Source organism: Mangifera indica, unplaced genomic scaffold, assembly GCF_011075055.1.
Source record: "Mangifera indica cultivar Alphonso unplaced genomic scaffold, CATAS_Mindica_2.1 Un_0029, whole genome shotgun sequence".
In the NCBI taxonomy this organism is placed as follows: domain Eukaryota; kingdom Viridiplantae; phylum Streptophyta; class Magnoliopsida; order Sapindales; family Anacardiaceae; genus Mangifera; species Mangifera indica.
The window spans coordinates 70374-97526 of NW_025401121.1; the positions used below are offsets into that span (position 1 = coordinate 70374).

Genomic DNA, 27153 nt, shown 5'->3' on the forward strand with positions numbered 1-27153 from the left:
TATGGTTGTGCTGTGCCTCCGAAATTTCTGGCTTTGAATATTTGCCACATTACTGTTAATTTGTTCAGCTTGTTTCCTGTTTTGTTTGCACTCTACTTCTCCAAGTTGTATAAGAGTTGAATTTATATCTTAACTTGTACGAATATCCACCAAATGTCACATAATATATACACATATAGCTTATTAGTTTGTATGTAGAGTTGAGTTAATTCTTTATTCTTTCAAAACTATGTATTAGTTTGTATGTAGATATTTATGATAATATAAACACATATAGCTTATTAATGTAAATAGTCAAATATTGAAATCTGACAATAAATCATGAAATAAATAATAGGCGCAGATGAGAAACCAATTAATTATGTGACAGAATTAAACAAGGAAATTAGTAACATAAATAAATCTAAGTAGAATATTATTGTATCAACAACTGCCCATGCCGACAAAATGAGCATTCATACACCTAAATTATTAATACGTCCACTTAAGCTGGAAGAAAATCAACGCAACCTGCAACTAGTGGACAGGCGAGCAGGAATGGAGAATTTTTTTGGCTAGCTTCCAAGAAACCATTCTTTCTTAATCTTATATTTTATAACAAGCTAGAGACGTATTTAAGAATAATTAGTTTAGGTTGAGTTGGATTCTAATAATATATCTTTATTACAATAGACACAACTGTTTTTTATTTTCTCAAAATTTAGTACGAAATTAAACACTTCTTCTGTTGAGGAAAAGTTATGATAAACAAATCTGGTCATTAATTTTATGAAAATTAATTAAAATAGTCTAACTATAGGGGTCCATATGATAGTAAACATAAATTCAAGGATCATGCAAACAGAATTAAGAAAACAAGATTTGCCATAATTATCTAGTATAAAAAGAAGGTGTTCTTCAATTTTAATAAAAAAAAAGCAAGAAAAACTTTAATAAACTAGAACTCCTAATTAATTCCACAATTGATAAAACAATAACATTAAAATTACAATCATTCTTGCTAGGAGTAAATCATGTGTACCCTAAGATTTTTTTGAAAATTATGAAAAACAACATAATGAAATATTTGCTTACTTAGATTAAGAAGAATTTTTCATTTGATTTTGTTGATTTTTAATTGAATTTTAGATGAAAAAGACAAGATGCAATTAGGGTTTATTTAAGATTAGAGATGAAGGTAAAACAAGTATTATATAAGACGTTTTTATACATTACTACTTTTAAACCGCGAAAATTTAGATATAATCTTCACAAAAATTAGATATAAAATTATTTTTCTTAAAAACTTGTAAAAATCTTGCCTTTAATCCGTCATCAACGAAAGGATTATTTGTTTTTTTTTTTTTTTTGATCTTAAGGCTCAATATAACTCATTTTAATAGATTAAGATGTTGTAGATTTGTTTGTTTTTTAAACATAGATCTGTTTATCAAATTTAAGCAAAAAATTAAATTATTTGGCTTTTATCTTAATATTAAGATATTTAAATGAACCATATTTTCTTTTATCAATAATATTCTTACTAAATTTACATATTTCAAAATCTAACTAGATACTTATAAATTATGTATTTTTGGTATTATTTAAATTTTTTCGCTTTTTAATGCTACATTGAAAGATATAAGAATATATTTTTTATTTTACTTTCATAAAGTTGTATAAAACACGTAAAAAATAAAATTATATTATATTAATAAATTATAAATATGTCAAAACAATAATATATTAAAATATTGTTGTCATGGCAAAATGGCTATTTCTTACCCAATGTTTAATGAAATTATAAATTCCCACTGTTTAAATTTTAAAAGGCTAAATTACCACTTTTATTGACTCTGATGCGTTCTATTAAAATTACAAAATTAGTATTAATATTTATTATAAATATTAAATTACAAATATATCTTTATTAATCTCAAAAAATATATCAAAACTCTAATTAACTCTAAAATATTATATTTTAGTTAGTTATTTAAATGTGTAATTATTCTTTAAAAAATTATTAAGAGATATACTAAAATTTTAAAACATTCCTGGACTTTTTTCAATTTCCCAAAACCTCCTAAAAATTTTATTAATATTTTTAAAAATTATGTTTGCCCCCTAAACGGTTGAAAAGAGAAAATTAACAAAAAAAGAAAAGAAAAAATAGAAAAAATTATGTAAAATAACCTTTATACCTTTTTACTTAATGAAAATTTCAAGCAAAAGTAAATAATATGTGATAATTTGACTTTTTTAAATTGAAAGAGTGAAAATTTATTATTTTAACAAACTTTAGATAGAAAATGTCTTTCTACCTTTTTTTTAATTTCTAACATAAATAAGAACATGTTTAGTATTTATAATTAAACATTAAAAAATATCACCTAAGAATTATATATATTTTAGTCTCTTTTTAATCGGTTGATTTCTCGTTTCTTACAACACTTTTCGAAAAAGAATATTAGAAAAATGGAAAATAGAAAATAGAAAAATAACTAAAATATATATTTTTTTAATGTTTAATTATAAGTGTTAAGCATGATCTTATTTATGTTAAAAAAAAGAAAAAAATAAAAAAAAAGGAAGCCCGGAAGGCATGCCGCCTAAGAATTGCATATATTTTATCCTCTCTTCAATCCGTTGATTTCTCGTTTCTCGCAACACCTGCAAGCTCCTCTGCTTGCATGCGAATGGCTAAACAAATGGCTAAACAAATGGCAACGAGTGTCTCAACGCTTCTAGTTGCCCTCATTGCTTCATTTACGTGTGCTGGAGGTGACGATAGTCAGATTACCACCACTCTTGACGGACCTTTCAAGCCTTACACAAAACCTCTCGACAAGAGCTTCCGAGGAAACGCCATTGACTTGCCTCCCACTGACCCTCGTGTTCAGAGAATGGTCCACGGCTTTGAGCCTGAGCAAATCTCTGTCTCTCTTTCTTCAACCTATGACTCTGTTTGGATATCTTGGATCACAGGTCTCCTTCTTCTCATTCACTTCTTTCTCTTTCTTGATAGCTTTCATTTCACCATGTTAATTGTACTAATTAAGTGGTACAAAAGTCAAGATTAAGTTATTATCTTGACTTTTTGGGTGTGGAACCGATAATTTTCTGACTTTTAAGAATTTTGAAAGAAATCTTTTGTGGGTTTTAGAGTCAATACAGAAAATTAATGTTGGCTGAATTGAGCTTATGCATTTATTCAATATGGACTAGGGCCGAATTAGATGACCTTTACAAGTAGTGTTATTGATAGAGTTGATGAAGGTTGAGGTTTCAAGATGAAGTTAATGTTTGAGGAAATGTCTTTTTAACAAATTTCATTATCTTTCCCTTTTTCAATTCATTATTATTTGATGTAATTTCATTCCATGGTTATCCAATGTCCTGGTATACAGAATCTTCCTAGAAAATTAGATGAAAGCTCAAGAATTTTAAAAGGAAAATGAAAAATTTAATTGATCAGTAACCATTGAATCTAGTTACTTAGTGTGCTGTCAGCCTATGGCCAATTTTGCTTTGGAATCTAATTAACAGATACATCTGAGATTGAATTTTCAGGGGAGTTCCAAATTGGTGACAACATAGAATCATTAGATCCAAAATCTGTAGCAAGCGTTGTTCAATATGGAATGCTGCCAGATCCTTTGATTCATCAGGCAACAGGATATTCCCAAGTTTACAACCAACTTTATCCTTTTGAAGGCCTTCAAAACTACACTTCCGGAATCATACACCATGTTCGTCTCAGAGGTATGATTGCAATTATGTAACTGATTTTACATTTAATTTACAAAATTTGGGAGGTAATTCACAGTGGTTTGGCAGGTTTGAAACCAGACACCTTATATTATTATCAGTGCGGAGATCCTTCAATACGGGCAATGAGTGAAATCTATTATTTTAGGACAATGCCTGATTCCAATCCCAGAAGTTACCCCGGTAGAATTGCAATTGTTGGGGACCTTGGGCTCACTTACAATACAACTTCAACAGTCAGCCATATGATAAGCAACCGTCCTGATCTTATTCTCTTGGTCGGTGATGTAACTTATGCAAACTTGTATCTGACTAATGGAACTGGGGCTGATTCCTATTCTTTCTCATTTTCGAGCACTCCGATTCATGAAACCTATCAGCCTCGTTGGGATTATTGGGGAAGGTAAAACTTTGTACGTTATGAACGCAAATGTCAGAAAGATTGCTTCTGCTGATTTCTGAGAAGTTTGGTTTGTTAACAGATTTATGCAGCCTCTAGTGTCTAAAGTTCCGATAATGGTTGTAGAAGGGAACCATGAGTATGAAGAGCAGGCTGAAAATAAGACTTTTGTTGCTTACAGTTCTCGATTTGCATTCCCTCACAACGAGAGTGGATCGCCATCGACATTCTATTATTCTTTCAATGCAGGTGGAATACATTTCATCATGGTTGGTGCTTACATTTCCTATAATAAATCAGGTGAACTTGTGGACCAGTTCATTCCCATACACCATGTTCAGTACAATTTTGTGGCTAATGATCCTGTTCTAGTTTATCTACTACAAGGGAGCAATGCAAGTGGTTGAAAAGAGACCTGGCAAAAGTCAATAGAGAAGTGACTCCATGGTTGGTGGCGACATGGCATCCTCCTTGGTATAGCACCTATACTGCACATTACAGAGAAGCCGAATGCATGAGGGTAGCAATGGAAGAATTACTATACAAGTATGGTGTTGACATAGTCTTCAATGGACATGTAAGTGTAAAGTTATACCTCATCCAATTATGTTTAGTTTAGGTATAAGTTGTGTATTTATCTGGTTTGTATCATTTGCATAAACGGGTTTTGGTCACATTCACCAAGTTCATGCCTATGAGAGATCAAACCGAGTATATAACTACACTCTGGACCCCTGTGGTCCTGTATACATAACAGTAGGCGATGGTGGCAATCGAGAGAAAATGGCAATTACTCATGCTGATGAAGATGGAAACTGTCCACCACCATCAAGCACTGTAGATAAAATATTGGGTGGTTTCTGTGCATTCAATTTCACATCAGGGCCAGCAGCGGGTAAATTCTGTTGGGACCGGCAGCCTGATTATAGCGCTTACCGCGAAAGCAGCTTTGGCCATGGTGTTTTAGAGGTCTGTCTCACTCTCTTTGTCTCTTTGCTAGTACTGGGACATATGATTTAGACTTCCAAAATACTTTTATAGAATTTTCAGCTGAGATAGTTCTATTCTGACATTAAAGTTTCTGAGTAGTAATGGAAATATATGGCTTGCAGGTGAAAAATGAGACACATGCTTTGTGGACATGGCACCGTAATCAGGACATGTATAACAGTGCTGGAGATATAATTTTTATAGTAAGACAACCTGAGAGGTGCCCAGTTAAACCAAGGTAAACGAACTTTAGATTCAATCTAAATAAATTCTAGATGAAAAAACATTCAGTTTCTCTAAAACATCTTTATTAAGCAATTCTATATCAAGTAAAGCATATTGAGTCTTTTGGACATTTATAAAATTTTGCCGAATTCATGGAATGTTTGTTCCAAAGCTTTGATCTTAGGTTGTTCTAAATTGAACAAGATCCGTTCATTGTTCTACTCAAAAAAACCTGGACATAGAACACTCGTCCATATGATTGAAGTCAAGCACAAGCCAATTCTACAAATCCAATCCATAATTTTTCAAGTCGTTCCATTCAAGAACAAGCTTATTATTGCATACTGAAGGAATTGGAATGAATGGGAAAGCTCATTCTAATTCCAATTATAGTTGTTTAAAATTGGAATGTCTGTCTTGAGTTCAAGTATCAAGTGTCAAATTTTAAATATTATTCAAATACTACATATTTATTTTCATTTAAATTGAATATTTTTATTCATATTTCATTGTAGGATTTGTCTTACTATTACAAGTTGTCATTAAATCCAACATTCCCCAACTTAAATTGCACTGTTAATTGATTTATGCATGCAAGGATACAGCAATTATTTTAATTTTGAACAAATTTGCTAAGATTTTATTGATATTTAAAGAACTTAGGTACTTATATTTTGTTCCATCAGTATCTAGAAACATAATTTATGTGTCTACTTATACTGTTTTAACATTAGTAAAGGATTATTAATGTTTTTTCGAAAGGTATTAGCTATGAAACTACGTCTTTAAATAATAGTTTGTATGTTCTTGATTTAAATAAGGCCAAAGGACTTTTTTCCATCCAAAGTATTCTCTAATCTCAAGTTTCTACCTCTTAACTGTAAAACTCCCAAATACCCACATATAAGTGGTTAAAATTAATGGAACTCTAACCCCTTAAAATTTTATCCCTTTTCACCCCTTAAAATTTTATCTCTTTTCTCCTCTTAAACCCTAAAAACTAACAATTTCCCCCATAGGCCAAATTTTAAAAAATGACATTTCCCCCCAGGGTTTGGCTTTCAAAATCTGATGCCATTTCCTACACTTCTCCGACGGCATCTCCTTTCTCTTCCTCCAGTAGTCACTCCTTCACCATCTTCCTTTCTGGCTGACAGTCCTAAACCTATCATCTTCATCGGATCTTGTCTTCATCAAGGAAGACAAACAACTTCGTCTTTCCAACGAAGCTGAGGTCTATTTTTGACATCAATCGACATCGTCCAAGCTTCCAAACGAGAGAAGCTTGACCATCAGAGAGAGAGTAGACATCGAAAGATATTTATTGCTAGTGATGATGTTGGATTTGACATTGGAGATCTAGCAACTAAACCCTAAGAGAAAACTATCATTTTTTAAAACTTGGGTTAGGGAAAGAAAATGAGATTAAATTTTTGCTTATTTTTAATATTACAGATAAAATGATGATTTTTCCTTTAAAACTGTTAATTTTAACCACTCATGAGTGGGTGTTTGAGATTTTCAAAGTTAAGAGGTGAAAACTTGAGATTAGAGAATACTTTGGGTGGAAAATAGTCGTTTGGCCTTTAAATAATAATAATATTCTTAATCTTGATGTTAATAAAGCTAAACATGGTGAACTAGATCTTACATATCTATGATACTGTAAAGTTGATCATGCAAACCCGACTCATATTTTGAAACCCCAAAATGATAGAGTTTTGGAATCATTTGACCTTTAATCATTTGATGAATACAACTCATGACTTTTAGGCAAGATGTCTAAGTCACCTTTTGTTGGATATAGTGAAAAGGTTGCAAAATTGTTAGACATCATTCATAATGACATATGTGAGCCTCTAATAGTACTTGTCAAAAGTGACTATTCATACTTTTTACATTTATTGATGATTTCAATAGATATAACTATATGCTTTTAATGACACACAAGTCTGAATCATTTTAAAAATTCAAAGGGATTTAAAAATGAAATAAAAAATCAATTAGACAAAAGTATTATATCCTTTGATGTAATTGAGGAGGAGAATAATTGAATACAAAATTTAATAAAGAGCTAAATGAATATGAGATAGTATCACACCCACTTCTCTTGGTACATTATAAGTCTATAACATAATAGTGTATCTGAACGGATAAATCAAACCTTGATGGATATGATTCAATTTATGATGAGTTTTGCTATAGTGTTTTGTGAGTATACCATAGAGACAATGGTCTATGTGCTAAACTAACCATTGTCCAAATATATAGATAGAAGTCTATATGAGTTATAGAGGTGTCAAAAGCCTAACTTAACTTATTTGAAAATTTGGTGTTGCAACACTTACGTTAAATAAGCTAAACTCTAAATCTGATAAGTATATCTTTGCGAGGTGTTCTAAATCTGATGAGTTATGTATGTACAAAAAGGTTAATAGAAGCGCAACGACATTTCTAATATGTATATTGATGACATATTGATTATTTAAAATGATATATCAAACTTGCAATAAGTGAAAGTTTCGTCATCCAAGTGATTCTTCATAAACAACCTAGGATAAGCAACCTGTATGCTCAAAATAAAGATCTGTCATGATAGATTACCTAGGTTATTTGGCCTAAGTCAAAACGTATATTTGGACATTATGCTAAAAGAGTTAGGGTGAAAAGTAATTTGTTTATACTATTAGCAATGTAAATGAAAAATGGAAGTGTAGTGGTGGAGATGACAAAAGAAGAAGAATGATTGTTGGTAAAGATGATTGGAAGAGAAAGATGATTAATGGTGTTGGTGGTGAAGATGGGAAAAGAAAGAGGATGACCAATAATTGGTTGTGAAAATGTGGGAAAGAGAAAGAAGATGTGTGATAAAGGGGTTACTAATAAAGATAGAGTAGAGAGGATTATCAATGATTGGTGGTGAAACTGATGATGATAAAAGGAGAAAGAATAAAAAATAAAAAATATGGAAAGATTATTTTTAGGAAAAGAAAAATAATAAATTATAGGGATATTACAATTTTTGCTACAAAAAGCAACTTGATATACAAAATTACCACACAAATAAAGTTCTAAACATTTCTATCAAAAATTAAGCAAAATTCTGAAAATGCCTCTCGTTTGACCATCTAGTGTTGGCAGTTATTATTCATGTGTGAATTTTGACCTCATTATTGCTCACATATGAAACGAAAATTGAAGTCTAACAGTTTTTGGCCTTTGGTGAGAATCTGCATCTTTCTATGGATTTTCCAGCAACTAGACAAACACCCTTCAAGCATCCCTTCAACCATTTAAGCATTTTCAAGCAACCAACCACTTATATGTGAAATCTTGCTACTGTGATGATCACTGATTTGTGGAATCTTGCTACCATGATGATTTGATTAAAGTCTTCACTGATCAAAGCCAACGATGACACTAAAGGCTTCACCTATCAAAGTCAACGATGACGCCAAAGCCTTTACCCATCACACTGACGACAACGATACAACATCTAGGATTGGCAACCTATATGCAATAGTGAAAAGACAAGTGAGTTTCTTTCTCGATTTTTGACATGTTGAATGGATTTATATTTATGGGCATGTTGAATGAATTGTTGTTTATGAATTTGTTGAATAAATTGTTGTTTATGGATTGTTGTTTATGCATTTAAGGGTTGGATGAACATGTCTTAAACCTAGGTTGTTGTGGTTTAGGTAAGAACCGGTTGGCAACCTCCCTAAGCTTGGCAATATTGCTAAGGCTTGTCGACTTTGCCAACCTAACCTGAGTAGAAATTTATGCATAATTTTGTTAGATTATGCATAAAGTTTTACTCAAGGCTTGTTAGATTTTGAATTTGGTAGGAAAATGAGACTTGATTTATTGTTTTGAGCATACTTAAAGATGATTTTAGTTGACATTTTGGGATTTATTTGGAAGAATTGGTAGTTGAGGTCACTGACCATTCATTGTCTACCTTACCAACTTGTTCTTTAACCCTTGGTATAATTGTTATTATACATTTTATGAATCTTATACCAATATAATCACTAATATAGTTAATTATTCCAGGAATACATGATCAATTGTTAAAAAGGGGTGTACAAGTTCCATGAGGCATTCAAATTTCAATTTCACATGACGCTTCAAATGAAAATGGACATCATGACTGTCTTTAGGGAGAAACTCATGATAACTTAGAGAACAATATTTAGGACAACCTGTTTTAGGCGCTTATTGGATATAGAGGAGCCAAAGTTTAGTGTCGTTTTTATGCATGTACTGTTATTTTGTATGATCAACTGGAGGGAACCAAGTGTGAGAAATGTGGTTTAAATTAAACTGTGTTAAGCTTTGATTTAACCCTATTGAGTTTGCGTTTATCACTGGTTTAATCTTTGAGCATAACATAAAGGTGTCTAATTACGTTGATTGTGCGGAGCAGTCTCAATTGAAAGAGGAATATTTCTCGGGTATTCACAAGTTATTAATGTATTTGGATATCAAAAATGTAATTGAGACACAAATTTGAGGAGACAATGACGAGGATGTTGTGAAGTTTGCAACATTGTATTTAATGTTTTTAAGACTATTAGGGGCGAACAATAAAAATGTCATATATGATCATTTTTTGTGTTTAGTTGACGATCTTAATGCATTTAGTCGATACCCATGGGATTTGGTGTCATGGAATAAGACAGTAAATTCCATGTGATGAGGGATACATAACAAATATAAATATTATCTATAATATTACCTCTCTTACATGAGGTTGATCCTAGTGGCTAACTATAATATTATGAGATTCCTCATTACATTTTAGGTAAGTGTTGCATAATCTTTAAAGTTAAAAATCATTACATACAATTATAAATATTAACCATAAATGTTGTCCATTGTACAATATCAGATTTATAAGATGATTAGAAACCTATTACCTTATGACACTTTCAAAGCAAATGATCGGGTCCCTTGTATAATAAAGTGGATAACCATTGTATTGTTGAGTTGGGATGACGTTGGGAAAATTTGGAATGTGTCTTTGGTAACTTGGTCATTCTTAGATTTATAGTTTATCGGTTTATCTTCCATTTGATTAATTTTTATAAAATCCATTATGTTTTAGAACGTGATTACAACTACATTATGTCTAACTGAGCTTGAATGAGAGTCTGAGTCATACATACGAGCTTTGGAGTTCATGGGAGAATAGACACCAGATACCTCATTAGATGATAAAGTGACAAAACTGATGACGAGGAGTATACCCTATCGAGGTTGTTGCTCTACTTTCTAGGCACCTTTTGTTGGGTTGTCACGGTTCTCCACCACTATGTCTCAGATCCCTCATGTCCCCATGATAACCCCTTGACTCGGGTATCCTCTATATGGGTGGTTAACCCCCGCATCTCTATCGTATCTATCCATTTAAGGATTTCCTTATCATAAAGGTCTTACCCTATTATCCCTGACGGTTCTCCTCATGGATAGGTGTCTCGTCCACAAGTCCCTATCTCTTACTCCTCCCACCCTCGAGAGTTTTAAAAGGCCTCTTATCATGTATATGTATCCTATCCACGAGTGTCTATGTCCAATGCCTCCCACCCCTAAGAGTATCGAGGGTTTTCCTTACAAGACACTTATTTCATAAGAGTACGCACAATTGTGTATCAGAAGACCATCTCTAGCAACTCCTCATGTAACATGAATCCATGATCATCTCTTTGATGTAGTAGAAACTTGACCAGGAGACTAAAATGATGCGGGGTGAGTGGTAGCAACTCTTTCAACAATAGGGAACAATGATATGGAAGGAGATGCATGAGCTCTATCACTAGTAGACATCGATGTTTCATGGGGAGATGTAGGAGTTACATCAAGAACATGTATCAATGCTTCGTAAGGAAATGTAAAAGCTCTATTAACATCAAACATCAATGCTTCATAGAAAGATGTAAGAGGTATATCAATAGTAGGCTTTGATGCTTTATGAGGAGACGTAAGAACTCCATTAACAATAAACATATGCTCTTTATAGGGAGATGCAGGAATTCTGGTCCTCTATGATGTATCAGATGATAACACTTAAGTATTCGTAAGTTTAAGGATTGAGATCAGTACAGGTTAATATTCACTTTAATTTTTAAATTATTATATATACTTATATTATAGTAACATGATAGAAAAAACCTTTTTTTAGATGGATGTGTCCTTGGAGGATTATGTGTAATAATAAGAGGATGTCCCAATGAAAATACAATAGAAGGTAAATAAGGCTCTAACTTTGAAGAAACAACTTGTGTTTGGACATGTTCTTTGAAAAGGCAAATAATTGATAAGTCCGTTAATAGATCCTATGAAGCCACAGAAGACTGTTTAAGTGAAGGACAAATATCTTGCTACTACCCCACTTATTTGCTCGATATTAGGCCAATACTACTCAACATTCTATATGTGGTATAATAATGCTTCTATAATGACACTAAACGTGTCTTCTTCAGTAGCTCCAATAGTATGACTACATGACTTAGTAAAGGCACCTGGTGGAACACATTACTAACATAGGGTGAATGATTGGACAATATGTTATGCATTATTCTTATATTATAACTCAATTCAGTACTCATATTTAATTGTGGATATAATTTCTTCTCTTACATGACATAAATCTTTCGTGGTAATACTTTAGAAATAATTTTGGGATAGCTATTGGATGACGGTCTTGACCTAATTCATGTAAAAAAGTCCAAATGGTTGGGTTCAGAAATGTAATGACTATCTTTTTCATTCATCAAATTAATGGCGTCTCCCCTCAATTGCCAAAGGAATTATTTCGTTGTAGAGCAATGTTGATAAGGTGATACAATTTAACTTCTAAGTTTGATTTGGGTAATGTTTACCTTAATGTAAGGTATTTTTTCCAATAAACTTTTACAATCAACATTGGGTCTACAATGTCTTCATTTTAAGCGATTGGATGTTATATGTATATGATTTTCCAAAATATTTCTCGTGTAAAGAGAAAATGAAGAAGTTGATGGCACTGTATAAGACATTACCATACCTTATGAAAGCTAGCAATTATTATGAATCAAAGAATATCCCCTTAGAGACCCCATTAGGGTTATAATTCAAGTTTGTCCATGACGTGCCAAAACAAGATGTAACATCTAGAGATCATAGAGCTTTTATGCTAATATTTATAGAATACCTAGCTCGAAATCATACATTAAACTTTACATCCAAATATTTTAAGTTGCTAAGGAAGTGCATTGCTAACACCATATTCCATTAGAAGGCCTTTGGTAAGATTTAATTTGGGTTATTTTTAGTATTTTATCTTATAGAACTTGATTTGATCAATTAAACAATTATATGAATGTTAATATGTATTCATTAATGAATTGTTTTAGTTATCTTTGTAGATTTGGATGAGTATAGTTAAAGTGATATAAAAGTGTAATTTTGTTACATGTTGGTGAAAGTATATAATGGATTGTATTTTTATTCATGGATGGTTTAAAGTATATATTGGACCATATTTTTTAATAGTGTATTATTTTCTCATGTGTGAATATAAGAGATATATAAAAAATGCAAGGGACACCATGCCAAAATTTTTCCAAAAATACAAGGGACAATATACTGTAATTTTTCCAAAAAATACAGAAGATGCCATCCACATTGAGTTTGACATCAAATACATAAGTAAAAGTTACAATCTTCTATGTAACAACGTCACTTGTGTTGTACCAAGTGACTTTGTTACATAAAAGATGTTAACTTTTTCCTTGAGAGAGATTTTGGTTTTGTGTCAACAAGAACCTAAAAAGAAAGTAACCAACCCAGTTGTCTGCACTAGCTCATCCTTAAAAGGTGGGATGAGCTAGTACAAGATAACTGACTTTGTTACATAGATGTTGATAACTTCTTCCTTATGAGTCATTGTCATCCTATACTAGCAAGTAGTTGAAAAAAAAAATCAAGAAAATAAAATAAGAAAACATGGACAAAACCCAAAATATAAGTTAATCATGCAAATTATTTGAACATTCAATTATAGTATGAGTCAATATAGAAAATAAAACCTCGATCAACTATTCCACCAATATATTTGACTCGTGCCTTCGATGACCTTATCTTGTATAAGTAGAAATGTTCCTACTTGATGTGCAAAATGAGTTAGGAATGAGCATAGGAGTAAGACTCGGACAATTTAGTTGACTATGTCCAGGTTGGTGGTATCGATTACAATTGTGTGGTTGGACTTTTTCACCTTGGGATGACCTTTAAATAGGCTGGACAAATGACTAGGCCATTGTTGTTGCATCGCAGGTGGAAAATTTGCAAGCATATTAGATAATGCCCAAGTTGACTGATTCCCTATCGAATTAACATACTCACTATACACCCCTCGTAAATATGCCATCGAGTAATATACATTGGTCCATCCTTCACAGTTTGAGAGGTTATTGAACCTTGCAACAATTGTGGCGTGTGTACATGGAATTTGATAAAATTAAAATTTCCCACATTCACACATTCGGTAAAGAATATTAATGACAAACACCTATTGTCATGAATAATATACTTTGTAATAATAGGTGTTGATCAGTTTGACTACCATATCAGTAGTTTTGTGCATATGTCCAACAATTTTATCCTCTACCTATGGTATTAACGGGTGAGATTTCTCACCTGTTAAAACAATTAATAGAACCTAATGAAAAAAATTAACCAATTTTAGTCAAATATACCTATCATGTTTTTGCCTATTGTAAAACTAATGTTGTATTGTGTTTCTTAGAAACTCAACCAGGATGGTGATAGATAAAGTGCGAGTAGTACATGTCAAAGTGCTAAAGGACTCAACAATATTGGTCGTCATGATGTTGTATCATCATCCTCCAAAGTGGGTATATACCATTTTTTCATACCTAATATCGATCAAATAAACTGTCATAGAGAGAGTTACCCAAGAAATTCTAGTCATGACAGATTGAAGTCCCTGATGCTATATGCCTTAATAGCTTATCAAAATAATTTTTCAATATGCTTGGTTTTTTTTGAACTTTTATATGGTAATTACAAAAAACATGACAAGTTTCAGGCATAATGTTCACCATCGATAAAATGATTGAATGATGACAATAAAAAATAATGGCAGAGTCTAGAACATCGTTGATTCACATATATAGGTATGTCAAGAAGGGGGTCTATGTATCTATTCCTTCCTTGTGACCAATATCGAAAGTTAGTAAATAAATTTAATTATTATCATCTTTCGCAACAACAATAAAAAGAGAGCCAAGGTACTTTTCTTTTAAATATAAAGCATCAATGCAAATCACCAGATGATAGAATTATTAGAACCTTTGGATCAAACAACCCAAAGCCATGAAGAAAAATTGAAACCTATTTTTTGCAGTGATATCAATACATATCATGTTTCCAAGGTTCTTGAGCTATAGATTGTGACAATACTTAGGTAAGAGCATGAAAGACTCTTCGGGAGATCCTCCTAATGCATTTAATGCATATGTATTGGCATGTCATGCTTGTGTGTATAAAATGTTGATCTTGTATCTATCTGTCTTGTCATAAATGAGTTTTTTCAGTCGATAAATCTGATCAACCACAAACATCGATTTAAGAATGTTTCAAATGACTTTACACCAAAATGTCTATGGTGTGAAAAAATTTTATCCTGTGGACAAGTGTGTGCCTCATCCATACACTGTAACACCTACTAGTTTTCATCCTCCTTTTTTGTTGCTCATGCCCCATAATTTACATTATGAATGTATGCATTTAATCTTATATCGTACCCTATCAGAGTGACAAAATTTTCACTAAGTACCTATCTTTAATAGAAAAGTTTGAAATAATGTTTTCAATTCTACATTTGAATTATAAAAACCCATCACTTTTAAAATGTTGTCTCTATGTGTTTCCCAATTGCTAATACATGTATTCTCAATATCCATAATAAGTTTAGGAACCCATTGAAACAGATTAGGATTATGAACGTGACTTGTATGTGCTCTAATATCTATGGAGCCATGACATCTCGTGCTTCATTTGGCCTTATTGTTAGCAGCATTGCTTTGACTTTTTCTAATGTCTTACTCAGTACATAGTATATGTCATCATCAAATGCTAAAAATTAATCATCATCCTCATTACCCTCAGCTTCGTAATCCTTATCCACATCACATCAATATCATTATCACCATGATTCCTATCATACTTTTAGAAACTTTGTGTCTGTGCCCAATCGTCTGTTGGATAATCCTCCTTTTCTTTCTCCTAAACATCTTCGGTTTGTTGATTTTCTCTTCCTTCAATTGAACTCTTAGTAACACAGAGTTTTGTTGATTCTTTTAAAGTTCTTGCTATGACTATCACATACTCAAGGTCATTATTGTCTACAATCTCAATTGGACCACTAATGCATCACCAGGGATTGATACATGGATATTTGATTGACTTCAATCAATTTTGAGATGATAACATATTTTCATAACAAATCGTTTGAAATCAACACTAGTGTCAATGCAGATTGGTTTCTCATTCCTATTGACATATCTTATTATATTATCATCACCTGAAATCTATTGCTCTCTATAGTAAATCTTAAATGTAATTTTTTCCATTTTTGACTTAAACTAAATCTAAAACATTAAGCAAATACCTCAGATAACTAATTGCGATTCACTAGTTTAGAAAAACAAGTTGGCAAGATCACCTACCCTTGGTGACCTTGGCTAGGGTTAGTGAGATTGGGGATCCTGCCAACCAGTTCTTCATATTGTTTTTGATCCAGAATTTAATTGGATCTTGGTCAACTCATTCCTAATTTAAATATCAATGCTCTGACTTTATTATATCAACATCAAACAATATAACAACATGAAAACACAATATTAAATAATAGTAATTTATATTTCACATGTAATCACAATTTTAATCTAGCATATATTCTTTAATTTTCAATTGTTAAATAAAAATAGACATAATATAATAGATATAGATCAACATTGATTTGAATTTTGATTTTTTGGTAAGATTTTTTGAAAATATGTTATTTTTGGTATATAAAAGGCTAATTTGTGTTTATAAGATTGAAGACAATGATAGTTTAGATATTCAACAAATTTTGTAATATAAATATTTAATGTGTTAAAAGAGTGATATATTTATATAAACGGACCATTTTGTGGCAAAACTTATAATACCCCAAAATTATAATTATAATTATTAAAGGATAATTTAGTAAATTAAATATTATTAAAAGATAAATTAGTAAATGAAATTTCTATTCTTGATAAGTGTGTTTTTGTAATTTTAATAGAATTGAATGCATATTAATAATTGAAATTTGTGTCATGCAACGAGGTTTAAATGGAATTTGTTACCAAAAGTCGATGCTGACTAAGAAACAAAAGGAAGAAACAATAATTTATACTGAAACTAAACCAAATTCACTATCGAAAATGAATGATGGGTGGAAAATTAGATTTTCAAACATAATTGTGAGAATTTGTGTTCCACCAATCCTTTGTGGAAAATAATCATTTGGCCTTTCAAATTGTAACTTTTAAACCTGAATTTGAATTCAAAATTCAATCAACTGTGCATTTTAATGGGAAAAAACTCAATGAGATTGGCATATTAATATTGTCAATTCTCTATTCGTATCAATAAATCAGGTTTTGGGTTAGAGGTTTTTAACTTCAACGTAATCTGAATTAAAATTATATCAAAATATTTTAATCTTAATTCAACATTTTAATATTTGAATTGACCCGATTTGATTCAACTTGACTTGAAATTATTTATCGTTTTAATTTTTTCATTACATTAGCCAAATATACTATTAATAAAACATATAATATAATATTTTATCTTATTGACAAATAGTCTAAAATTTATACACTACGACTTTTAATACATATTAATAATTTGACTAACTAAATTAAATTCTTAATGCTTAGTATTAGAATAAAAAATTTAAATAAAAATAAAAATAAAGTTAATAAATAATTATGGTTATACAAAGATACAATTATATGTAATCTGTAAATATTTCAAATTTTTACTATAAAGATACAACATATAATTATGAGAGTAAAAACTTTAAAAGACGTGTATAATTTGACTAACCAAATTAAATTCTTACTAATTTATAATAAAATAAAAATAAATAATAATAAGAGTAATTATAATTATATAAAGATACAATTATATACACTCTATAAAGATTTTAACTACTATTGATATTTTCTTTTAACATTTTTATAATTGATCTCTAACAAATTCTATTAAAATAATTTTTTTTAAATATTCGAGTTAATTATGAGTACTTTTGTGTGAATCTTAATACTATCCAATTTAATTTTATATCATATTGGATTGATTTAAAATAAATTTCATATAAAAAAATTTAATCATAATTTGATATTTTTTGTACCATATTATATTAAATTAATTAATCATATTGAAAATTGCCAATGCTATTCTAAAATTCCTTTGCTTATGTATTTACTTCAGAATTAAATTAGTAATATTGATGGTTAGCAGCTAATAATTATTATGAATTCCATTAACTGCTGTTGATTATTTCGTTAACAGTGCAAGCCTGGCCCCGCATGGAAGATTCCCCTCGAGAGCTGGGGGTGGCGTAGTTTTCTAAAGAAGAGGAGACTAATCAATGTTCCATTAATTATAAAGTTTTCACGGGATCTTTTCTTGTGTGGCTAAGATTTTTACTTAACGTTACATCTATCATATATCACCGAAGTATAAAACTCAATAGTAATCACGTGAACCATTTACCAGGTTTTATACACTATTCTTGTTCACTTCGATTTAATGGTGCTATCCGGAAATGGGTTTGGTTTATCTTTTAGTTCTACTGAGCTTGAGCTGCGTTCATGGCGATGGGATTCCTACAACACTTGAAGGACCCTTCAAGCCGGTCACCGCCCCTCTTGAAAAGAGCTTCAGAGGACAAAATTTCACTGACTTGCCTGATGTTCCAAGCAATGTGGAAGGTTTTCAACCTCAGCAAATTTTTGTTTCACTCTCTACTAACTATGACTCTATCTGGATTTCTTGGATCACAGGTCTCTCTTTGGTTCTTTCATTCTTTTCTTATATAGTCTACTTGATTATATTAGAATTCATGGCTCATGAAGTTTTAGTTAGTCTGACTTTTAGTGCCTTGTATATTACTAAATTGATGTGTTACAATTTGCATTATCTTTCTCATTCGATATTAATTTTCGTAAATAAGAAGTTCCATTGTTACAAACACAGTAATGTTACTGAGAATCTTTTTAGTTTAAAGTTCTGGTTTGCAAGGAAATAAGCTACTGACACGGTAGACAAAGAAGTGATCCAAGTGGTGACTGAATGTGTTACAGTAAATTTTGTAGAGATGGTGAAAGTTGCCAAAAAATGTAAGGATTGTGTCTTGTTTCTGAGTTAGTGTAAAATGAGGCCTATTTGGTTTAATGTACGGTTGTTAATTTAGCGAAATGGTAGTTGGATAAGAAAGAATGTTCGTTCCTTTAACTACTATAAAAGTAAGTGTAACTGTCCATTATCATAGGTTGAATGAAGAGTTGATTATGTTTTGAAGTTGTCTTGATACAGTGATTTATGTTTTTCAATCTAGAAGAATATTAATAACCATTTACCTCTTGTTTTAATTGTGTTCAGACATGAGCATGATTGAAATGGAGGCTTTGTAGAAGAACTTCAGTTAGCCTTAATTTATGCAGATGATTTTTTTGTGTCTTCTTATTTCAGGGGAATTCCAAATTGGTGATCATATACAACCATTAGATCCTGAATGGGTACAAAGTATTGTTCAATTCAGAGTCTTAAGATCACCAGTGACTTATCAGGCAGAGGGTTACTCCCTTGTTTACAATCAACTTTATCCAAAAGAAGGCCTCCAGAACTATACTTCTGGTATTATACATCATGTTCTTCTAACAGGTATGATCTGATTAGGATTGATTTATATATCAGTCCACAGCTACAAACTTTCCTCATTTTGATTCAAAGTTGTTTGCTTATTGGTTTCAACCAAAGCCCCATTCTCTATTCAAATCTGTTGACTGTCCATCACTCCATCCTTTATACAACTAGAGTTTCGAACATGGCAAATGTGAATAATGTTGTGTGCAGAGTCAATGGCTTTTCTTTAATTTTGCTTTCCAAAGATAATCATGTATATATACAGGTTTCTCGAACTCTAGCCATATTAAGATCCTCTTTCCTGGATATAAAAACTTGTTTAGAATAATGTAGATAAAATGAGAAATAATCTGATTGTTGTGTGAGTGTTTCTGTGGAGTGCAGGGAAAGGGAAGGAGTAATACTCTGACTTATCTATATGGAATTTTTCTAATTATTTCCAGGTTGCAATCATCTTTTGCTACAGGTTTGGAGCCTAACACACTGTATGAATATGAATGTGGGGATCCTTCTATATCGGCAATGAGTGATAGCCATTATTTTAGGACTATGCCGGTTTCTAAAGCAAGCAATTACCCCAGTAGAATAGCAGTGGTGGGAGATCTGGGTCTTACCTATAATACAACAACAACGATCAGTCACTTGTTGAGTAACCATCCTGCTCTGCTTTTGTTGCTTGGGGATCTAAGTTATGCAGACTTGTATTTTACAAATGGAACCAAGTGCAATAGCTCCTCCTCGTCATTTTTTCCAAACCCCACCCAAGAATCATATCAGCCTCGTTGGGATTATTGGGGAAGGTGAAATTGCTATTGTTTTAATTGTTTTTATACTTTTTTGCTTGATCTAAAGCTGTAATATGGCAAGTGTTGTGAAATTTTCGAGCAGCAAGATGTAAACTACAGTTTTCATCAAAGAAGAGTAGTGAGTGTTTTAGTCTTTCTAATTGGATCACTGATGAAACATGGTTAAAAATCAAAAAATAATTTTGTGGATTTTGATGAGGAATAAATGTGTGAAGACAAATGCAGTTTGATTATAAAGTTATTCCAGCTTTGAACTTCTTTAATGCCACTGAAGTAATTGTGCAATTGTTATGTCCTCAGATGATATGTTGCACAAATGGAAACTATCTACTATAATTTTTTACTTCGCATAATTCCATTAGTTGCAAAACAGTCAAAAAAGGCAAGATGCAAGTAACTTTACTTGTTGGAAACTGGATTCTGCAAGGCTGGAAAGTGATTTCGGTTCAGTTTGATCTTGTCATATCCTTTGGTTTTGTGAATAATTTTCTCAGACCAGCATTAGGAACAATTAAGCTCATTGACTTGTTATGGGGTTGGTGTTTGCAGATACATGCAGCCTTTAGTCTCTAATGTTCCAACAATGGTGATTGAAGGGGAACATGAGATAGAGCTACAAGCTGAAAATTATGCATTTGTAGCTTACAGTTACCGCTTTGCATTTCCATATAAAGAAGGTGGATTGTCATCCTCGCTCTGCTATTCTTTCAATGCAGGTGGTATTCATTTTGTGATGCTAGGTGCTTTGATTGATTATAACAAATCATGTGAGCTTTGCCTTCTTTCCTCTATTTTCCTTTTAATCATTCATAATCATTTTTTCTTGGCTTATGGAGCTTGCTGTTCCTGGTTAGTAATATTTCCATTTCCTCAGTTAAAGATATTCTTTTGGCTGATCATGTTCAGTTACCACGTGGTGAGATTCTCCGGTTTCTGTTGCAGCGGATCAATACAATTGGCTGGAAAGAGACTTGGCCGAGGTCGATAGAGAAGTGACCCCTTGGCTGGTGGCTGCCTGGCATCGCCCTTGGTATAGTACCTATGCAGCACATTACAGAGAAGCAGAGTGTATGAGAGTGGAGATGGAGGAATTGCTTTATCATTTTGGAGTTGACATAGTCTTCAGTGGACATGTAAGTGTGCTTTTGATTCTCATTCAAATTCTCTGTTTTCAAAAGTTAATAGAGAAAAAACATTTTATTTTTCTTACTTTTGTTTCTTCATATCTATTTTCAAAAGACTTGAAAAATTTATGCATTGAAAGACAGAAACCATTAAATCAGAATTCAGGTGCATTTCCTGTGTGAAGAAAAATAGGTTTAGGTTCTTGAAGGAGGGTTTCATTTGGTACGATATATGGCATTTTCTAATATTTAGCATTCATGCTATGGCATTTCAAAGAGCGAAATTATAATACTGAAGTGATAATAACACCCAGGTTCATGCTTATGAGAGGTCAAACCGGGTGTACAATTACTCCTTGGATCCATGTGGTCCCGTTTATATCACGGTTGGTGATGGAGGAAATGGAGAAGGCCTGGATATTGAGCATGCTGATGAACCTGATAACTGTCCAGATCCAGGCTCCACTGCAGACAAATATGTAGGTGGCTTCTGCGCGTTCAATTTCACTTCAGGCCCTGCATCAGGGAAATTCTGTTGGGACCAACAGCCGGATTATAGTGCATACAGAGAAAGTAGCTTTGGCCATGGGATTTTGGAGGTAATTTTCTCTCTATCACATCAGAAGTTGAAACTTATTGCATCTAAATTGTATTAATGTGCAGATTGCTGATGTCAAAGAGCAAACTAATTGGCATTTCTGTGGCTTACAGGTGAAGAATGAAACTCATGCATTGTGGACTTGGCACCGCAATCAGGAGTACTATGAGAATGCTGGTGATATAATTTACATAGTAAGAGAACCAGATAGATGCCCCCGTTTACCAAAATAATCCAGACCACTATAATCAACTGGAACTATGAACCAAAAAACTATCAAATTCTGGCAAAACACTTACATGGTGAACTGAAGATGAAGATGCAAAAGTGATTTCCTTATCTGGATTACTAAAGAGGCTTCACAAATGGGCTCACATTATTTCAGTTGGGCAAGGGTATATGTTTCAGTGCAATTTTAACTTATTTAATTAGGTTTGAATACATGGAAAGTAATGTCGGCATACCAATATTGGTAAATTGTTGTAGTTACAGCATTTGAGAGTTTAGGCTATTTATGTGGCATTATGTATTGGGAATACAATTATAACTTGGCATTAGATGATGAATAAAATAGACTGAAGTGTGATTTTGGTTTGTGCTTGTGACAAGAGTTGCTGCAAGAATAGAGTAATTTTATAAGTTAAAAATCGCTTTAGCCAGTTTCTTTAAACTAGTTTAGAGCCCTTTCTTTGAAAAAGATAATTAAGTGGATTTTTCCGGTATGAATTGAATAAATATATAAAAATTAGGGTGTAGGAACATTTGAAGAGGGCTATCAAAAGAATATGAAGTGTTATAATTTCATATTGAGGAATAACGATGGTAGGGGTAATATAATATAAGTGTAGGGAAAAAGGTTAATTCTTTTAAAATGAAAAATAAAAAAGAATGAAAGGTATTTGAGAAATTAACAAAGTCACGTGTACTATCATGATGTGATTTGGAGATTTTAAATCACAACTATGTAAGGTTGGATTTAAGATAACCTTGTTTAAGTTTGTTTTGAATAAGTTCAAGATAAGTGTAATTTGAATGAGTTTAAGTTTAAGGGTGAGAATTTCATTTTTTTTAACTCAAATTTTAAATGTGTTTGGTTCATAAAACTCATGAGTTTCAAAAACTAGATATGAATAAATTAAAACATTATTTTAACTGATATGTATTCAAACGATATTATTTTAATATCAAATCAAATTTAAAATTTGATTCAAACTTGAATTTGAATTGAATTTAAACTTGATTTCTTTAAAACTAGTATAACTCATACAATTTTATAATAAGTTTGATGAATTCGAACATAACTCTATTGAAATGAATTAAACTTGAATCAAATAAATTTGAGTTTAACTTCAATCAAAGCTAGCTTTTTACCGTTTGTATCACAGACACATAGAACCCCAGAAGTATTGCCAAAGCGCTGCCACTCCCTTAGAATTTTTTCTGCCGAAAATTCTGGCAATGTAATCAAATAGTTTTCAAACTTGAATAAAAAAATTCCTAGAGCCACAAGTTGGAGACACCTCTTAGTCATGTTGCAAAGCTGAAGCTCATTTTATATAATTTTGTTTCGTTTAGAATCTTATAATCTCCATTCGCTACTTGCCACGTTGCTCCCTTCGTAGCACAGCCTCAAGGACATGCGGTGGTGGACCACGGACCACCAACTCTCCATTTGTTAGTGTTTTGACGTAATTTTCTTTGAGTTTTTATATTAGATTAGTTGTAAGATTGGTTATTAATAAAATAGTATTTAAAAAATGAAATTTGAGAGATAAAATCTCATTATATAAAATCAAAAGCCGTCGTGCGAAGTTTTTGTTCATCGTACGAATTTGTGGTGAGATTTTTTTCAAAGTTTTCGTGTGCTGGGTTTTAGGGGGCAAATTTTTTTTTTTTTAAAATTATGGGTATTTTATATTTTCCATATGAAGGGGTAAATTGAAATTTTTATTTTAAGGTTTTTTTATGTATAAAATTCGAATTTAAAGTTTTTTTTTTGAATAATATATCTATATTCAGAATTGAATCATTTCTAATATAAAATTGATATTATGACAATTTAATTTTTTTACAAGGAGCTCGACAAAAGAGAAAAAGGGATGAGAGAAAAGATGAAATGAGATTCCCTATAAAAAAAACACTTTAAGACTCAAGTTACTATACATGGATATCGCAATGTGGGAGCCGTGATTAAGAGAATATTAATAGAGCAGTAGTTACAAATGTTTTGACATAACTGTTTCGGACACTTCCTCGATCTTAAGGATAGCTGATATAACGGAGTGTTAATATACTCCTTCATCCTAAGAGTGGTAAATAAGGCAAATTCAAACGATGAGTTATGGTTTCGAGTTAATGAGATTGACATCAGGTTAAGTCCATACGAGTTCGCTATTATGACAGGCTTTTGATTCAGTTGAATATTAGATATTGACATGTATATTCCATCGAAGGCCACAAATTAGATCTAACATACATATTTTCACGGCTATAAGTTAGTTACATATTTTGATCTGAGTCACGTTTTCCAATAGAGACTTTGGGGGAGGATGATACTGAAGCTAGGGTTGGATTCGAACCGAGTCAGCTCGAGCTGGCTCGGTAATTTTTTTTAAATTTTTTATATAAAACGACGTCGTTTTGATCCATATATATATACAAAACGATGCTGTTTTGATATGAAAAACAAGCCAAGCCGAGCCATAAACGAGCCGAGCTGAAAACGAGCCGAACTTGAGCCGGCTGTAAAAAAAATTGAGCCGAGCTCGAGCTGGCTGCGAGCCGAGCTCGGCTCAGCTCGAATCCAGCCCTAACTGAAGCAGTAAAGTTGGCTTTGTTGTATTATCTTCATATATAATTATTAGGAGTGATTTGGAGAAAACAATCTCCTAAAAAATAATACAATTGGCTAATCATGTTGATGAATTCAATGTATACCTATAGGGAGTATGAGTGTGGCAGATGATGTATCGATTTGTAATAATATCTCTCAAATTTTTATAGATTTCAGTCCTATAAAGAAAAAGGAAAATCTTATGAAACAATATAGTATCCCGCTAGCTTTTCAAGTAATTATGACATTTATTAATTTAAAAAAAAAATGTGATTAAAATAGAACTGATTTAATATAATTGTAATTTTATAGAGTAATAGATTTAAGTTGAAATTGTAGTTTTAGATATATGAAACACTAGACACATTATATTAGGATGTTATCCCAACTATTTTAAGATCTGTTCAAATGTTGAGGCGGCACACGAACGACATCTCAGGTTAGGATGCTATCCCAACTATCTTTACCGGAGATGCAGTAAATAGTAATTTGTTATTGATTAAAATATGAATAAGGCATCTTTGGTTGGGATGTTATCCCAACTATCTTCACTGGGGATGCAATAAGTAGCAATTTGTTATTGATTAAAATATGAATAAGGTATAATAACAAAGTTTTCTTTAAAAAAATTTGCAGGATGATGTTAATTTCTCACTAGTTTTAACTTTGGTGGAGAAAGTCGCAAACTGGTTTGATGACATTGTCCAATACATGAAGATGTCAGATAAACAGTCTTCTTTATCGATATCCTCCCTATCCTCATCAAGAGATGCATTATCGAGTCTTCTTGACGTTGTTTCTCTGGTTATTGCTCCACCTCATATTAAGGCTCTTATTCAGCCTCTTGTCATTGATCCCACTTATCTCACCAAGCCCATTCTTATCAATGCCTATGTTATGACCCCTGTTGTCAAGCGCATATCATCGAAGCCCTCTGTTATGCCCTTTATCACCGAGAGCACGTCAGATGATCCCCTCGTCACTGGACAAGATTTATCCACCTTTTACTTTGATGTTGCACTGGCTCGATTGGGTAATTTTATCTTAGATCAATTGACTCGTATTAAGAATATAATGACTCGGATGCAGGATATGATGACTCGTATAGAGGATAGAATGATCATATGGATGACACATGATCTCATCTCTATACAGATACTGTTATGCAAGTAAAAAAGTTAATAATATACCAAATATTCCAGTTATTTAAATATACAAACATGTAAACCCTATAATAATTGTATATATTGTTACAGTCTCCTCATGACAATGATGATGGACCATCAAGAGAGGGTCTGACATTCACATCTCCACTTACTGTCTAGGTAAGTGTTAAACTTTTTGAATATATTGAAAATGATATTTCAGAAATACTTTTAGTATTTTGTTAACTTGTGATTGTTGATATTGTTACAACAATAGTTTTTTAATAAAAAACCATTGAGGGAGGATCCTATATTGACTTTTGATATGGGCGATGAGAGATCATCGCATGAGATTTCCCTATTGACACCTTCTATAATGGTTTAGGTAAGTATAATGTCATTTGTAAATATTATATCTCAGTTTAACATTCGTTTATTGATTCTTTATTAACTAGTTACTGTAGACATTATGATAGTGCCTCGGCGTTATGAGGTTACACTGAGGAGGATCCCATATTAATATATGTTTTGACAGTAGAGATATGTATAATGTTGACTGTAGACATTGTAATCTCTGTAAAACACTTTAATTAACCAATATAAAATGTTAATATTGTTATAAGATGTTGGCGATGATAGATCACCCCACGAGGTTTCCTCATTAACACCTTCTATGATGATTCAGGTAAGTATAACGTTGTTTGTTAATATTATATCTCCATTCAACATTCAATTATTGATTCCCTGTTCACTTGTTACTATCGACATTGTGATAGTATTTTGGTGTTAATAAGGCCACATTATGGGGGGATCCCATATTGATATATGTTTCGACAGTAGAGATACGTATACTATCAATTGTATACTTTGTAATTTTTATTAAACACTTTGATTAACCAATATAAAATATTAATATTATTACAGGATGTCAAGAAAGGATCGCTCGTTCGTAGTCCAAACATAAATCTATTGAAACCAAAGATCCAACGAGTGAGGCCTATTGTGCCATTATTGAATACCAAACGTGAAAATTTTTTCAAGAAATAGTATGCAAAACTTGATTTGTTTGAGAAACGGGAGGTGTATGATATAGGGATGAGGACCAAAATTGCCTTCTAAGGTATAGTGATGGACATATTTGGATGGTTATCCTACAAGGTGAGTTCACTTAGTTAATTAATTTTGTTTTTTAATGTAGAATATCATTAAGATTCCTGATAATATTATATTATCTATTTTTACAGTACGTGGATTCATTTTTGGGATTATTATGTTGGCAACAACATGATGTTGAAATAAAAGTCCATC

At 31.9% G+C, this 27153-nt stretch overlaps 2 protein-coding genes across 4 annotated transcripts; both read left to right on the forward strand.

The window, feature by feature from the left end:
• Positions 1-2592: 2592 nt before the first annotated feature.
• On the forward strand, positions 2593-8906 carry LOC123206243 (purple acid phosphatase 15-like). The gene is made up of 8 exons (XM_044623397.1): positions 2593-2964; positions 3550-3741; positions 3817-4150; positions 4230-4455; positions 4539-4728; positions 4806-5116; positions 5260-5375; positions 8755-8906. Exons 1-8 carry the CDS (start codon positions 2670-2672, stop codon positions 8762-8764), a joined length of 1674 nt encoding a protein of 557 aa, XP_044479332.1. The 5' UTR covers positions 2593-2669; the 3' UTR covers positions 8765-8906.
• Positions 8907-18168: 9262 nt separating this feature from the next.
• LOC123206241 (purple acid phosphatase 15-like) lies at positions 18169-22461 on the forward strand. Of its 3 annotated transcripts, none has more exons than XM_044623394.1 (7): positions 18169-18477; positions 19166-19357; positions 19806-20139; positions 20695-20912; positions 21088-21278; positions 21584-21868; positions 21981-22461. In XM_044623394.1, the coding sequence occupies exons 1-7, from the start codon at positions 18240-18242 to the stop codon at positions 22098-22100; spliced, it is 1578 nt and encodes a 525-aa protein (XP_044479329.1). In that variant the 5' UTR covers positions 18169-18239; the 3' UTR covers positions 22101-22461. The 3 variants fall into 3 exon arrangements, with proteins under 3 accessions (XP_044479329.1, XP_044479330.1, XP_044479331.1); XM_044623395.1 differs by having other exon boundaries at positions 20695-20822; XM_044623396.1 differs by having other exon boundaries at positions 18340-18477; positions 19783-20139.
• The last annotated feature ends 4692 nt before the right edge of the window (positions 22462-27153 follow it).

What these genes read in the sequence shown, in the direction of transcription:
- LOC123206243 (XM_044623397.1), top strand. Translation starts at nt 2,670, where the DNA reads ATGCGAATGGCTAAACAAATGGCTAAACAAATGGCAACGAGTGTCTCA. An exon ending in TTGGATATCTTGGATCACAG is followed by an intron (nt 2,965 to 3,549) that starts GTCTCCTTCTTC and finishes TTGAATTTTCAG; the next exon opens with GGGAGTTCCAAATTGGTGAC. An exon ending in TTGGCCATGGTGTTTTAGAG is followed by an intron (nt 5,117 to 5,259) that starts GTCTGTCTCACT and finishes TATGGCTTGCAG; the next exon opens with GTGAAAAATGAGACACATGC.
- LOC123206241 (XM_044623394.1), top strand. Translation starts at nt 18,240, where the DNA reads ATGGGTTTGGTTTATCTTTTAGTTCTACTGAGCTTGAGCTGCGTTCAT. An exon ending in CGTTGGGATTATTGGGGAAG is followed by an intron (nt 20,140 to 20,694) that starts GTGAAATTGCTA and finishes TGGTGTTTGCAG; the next exon opens with ATACATGCAGCCTTTAGTCT. An exon ending in TTGGCCATGGGATTTTGGAG is followed by an intron (nt 21,869 to 21,980) that starts GTAATTTTCTCT and finishes TGTGGCTTACAG; the next exon opens with GTGAAGAATGAAACTCATGC.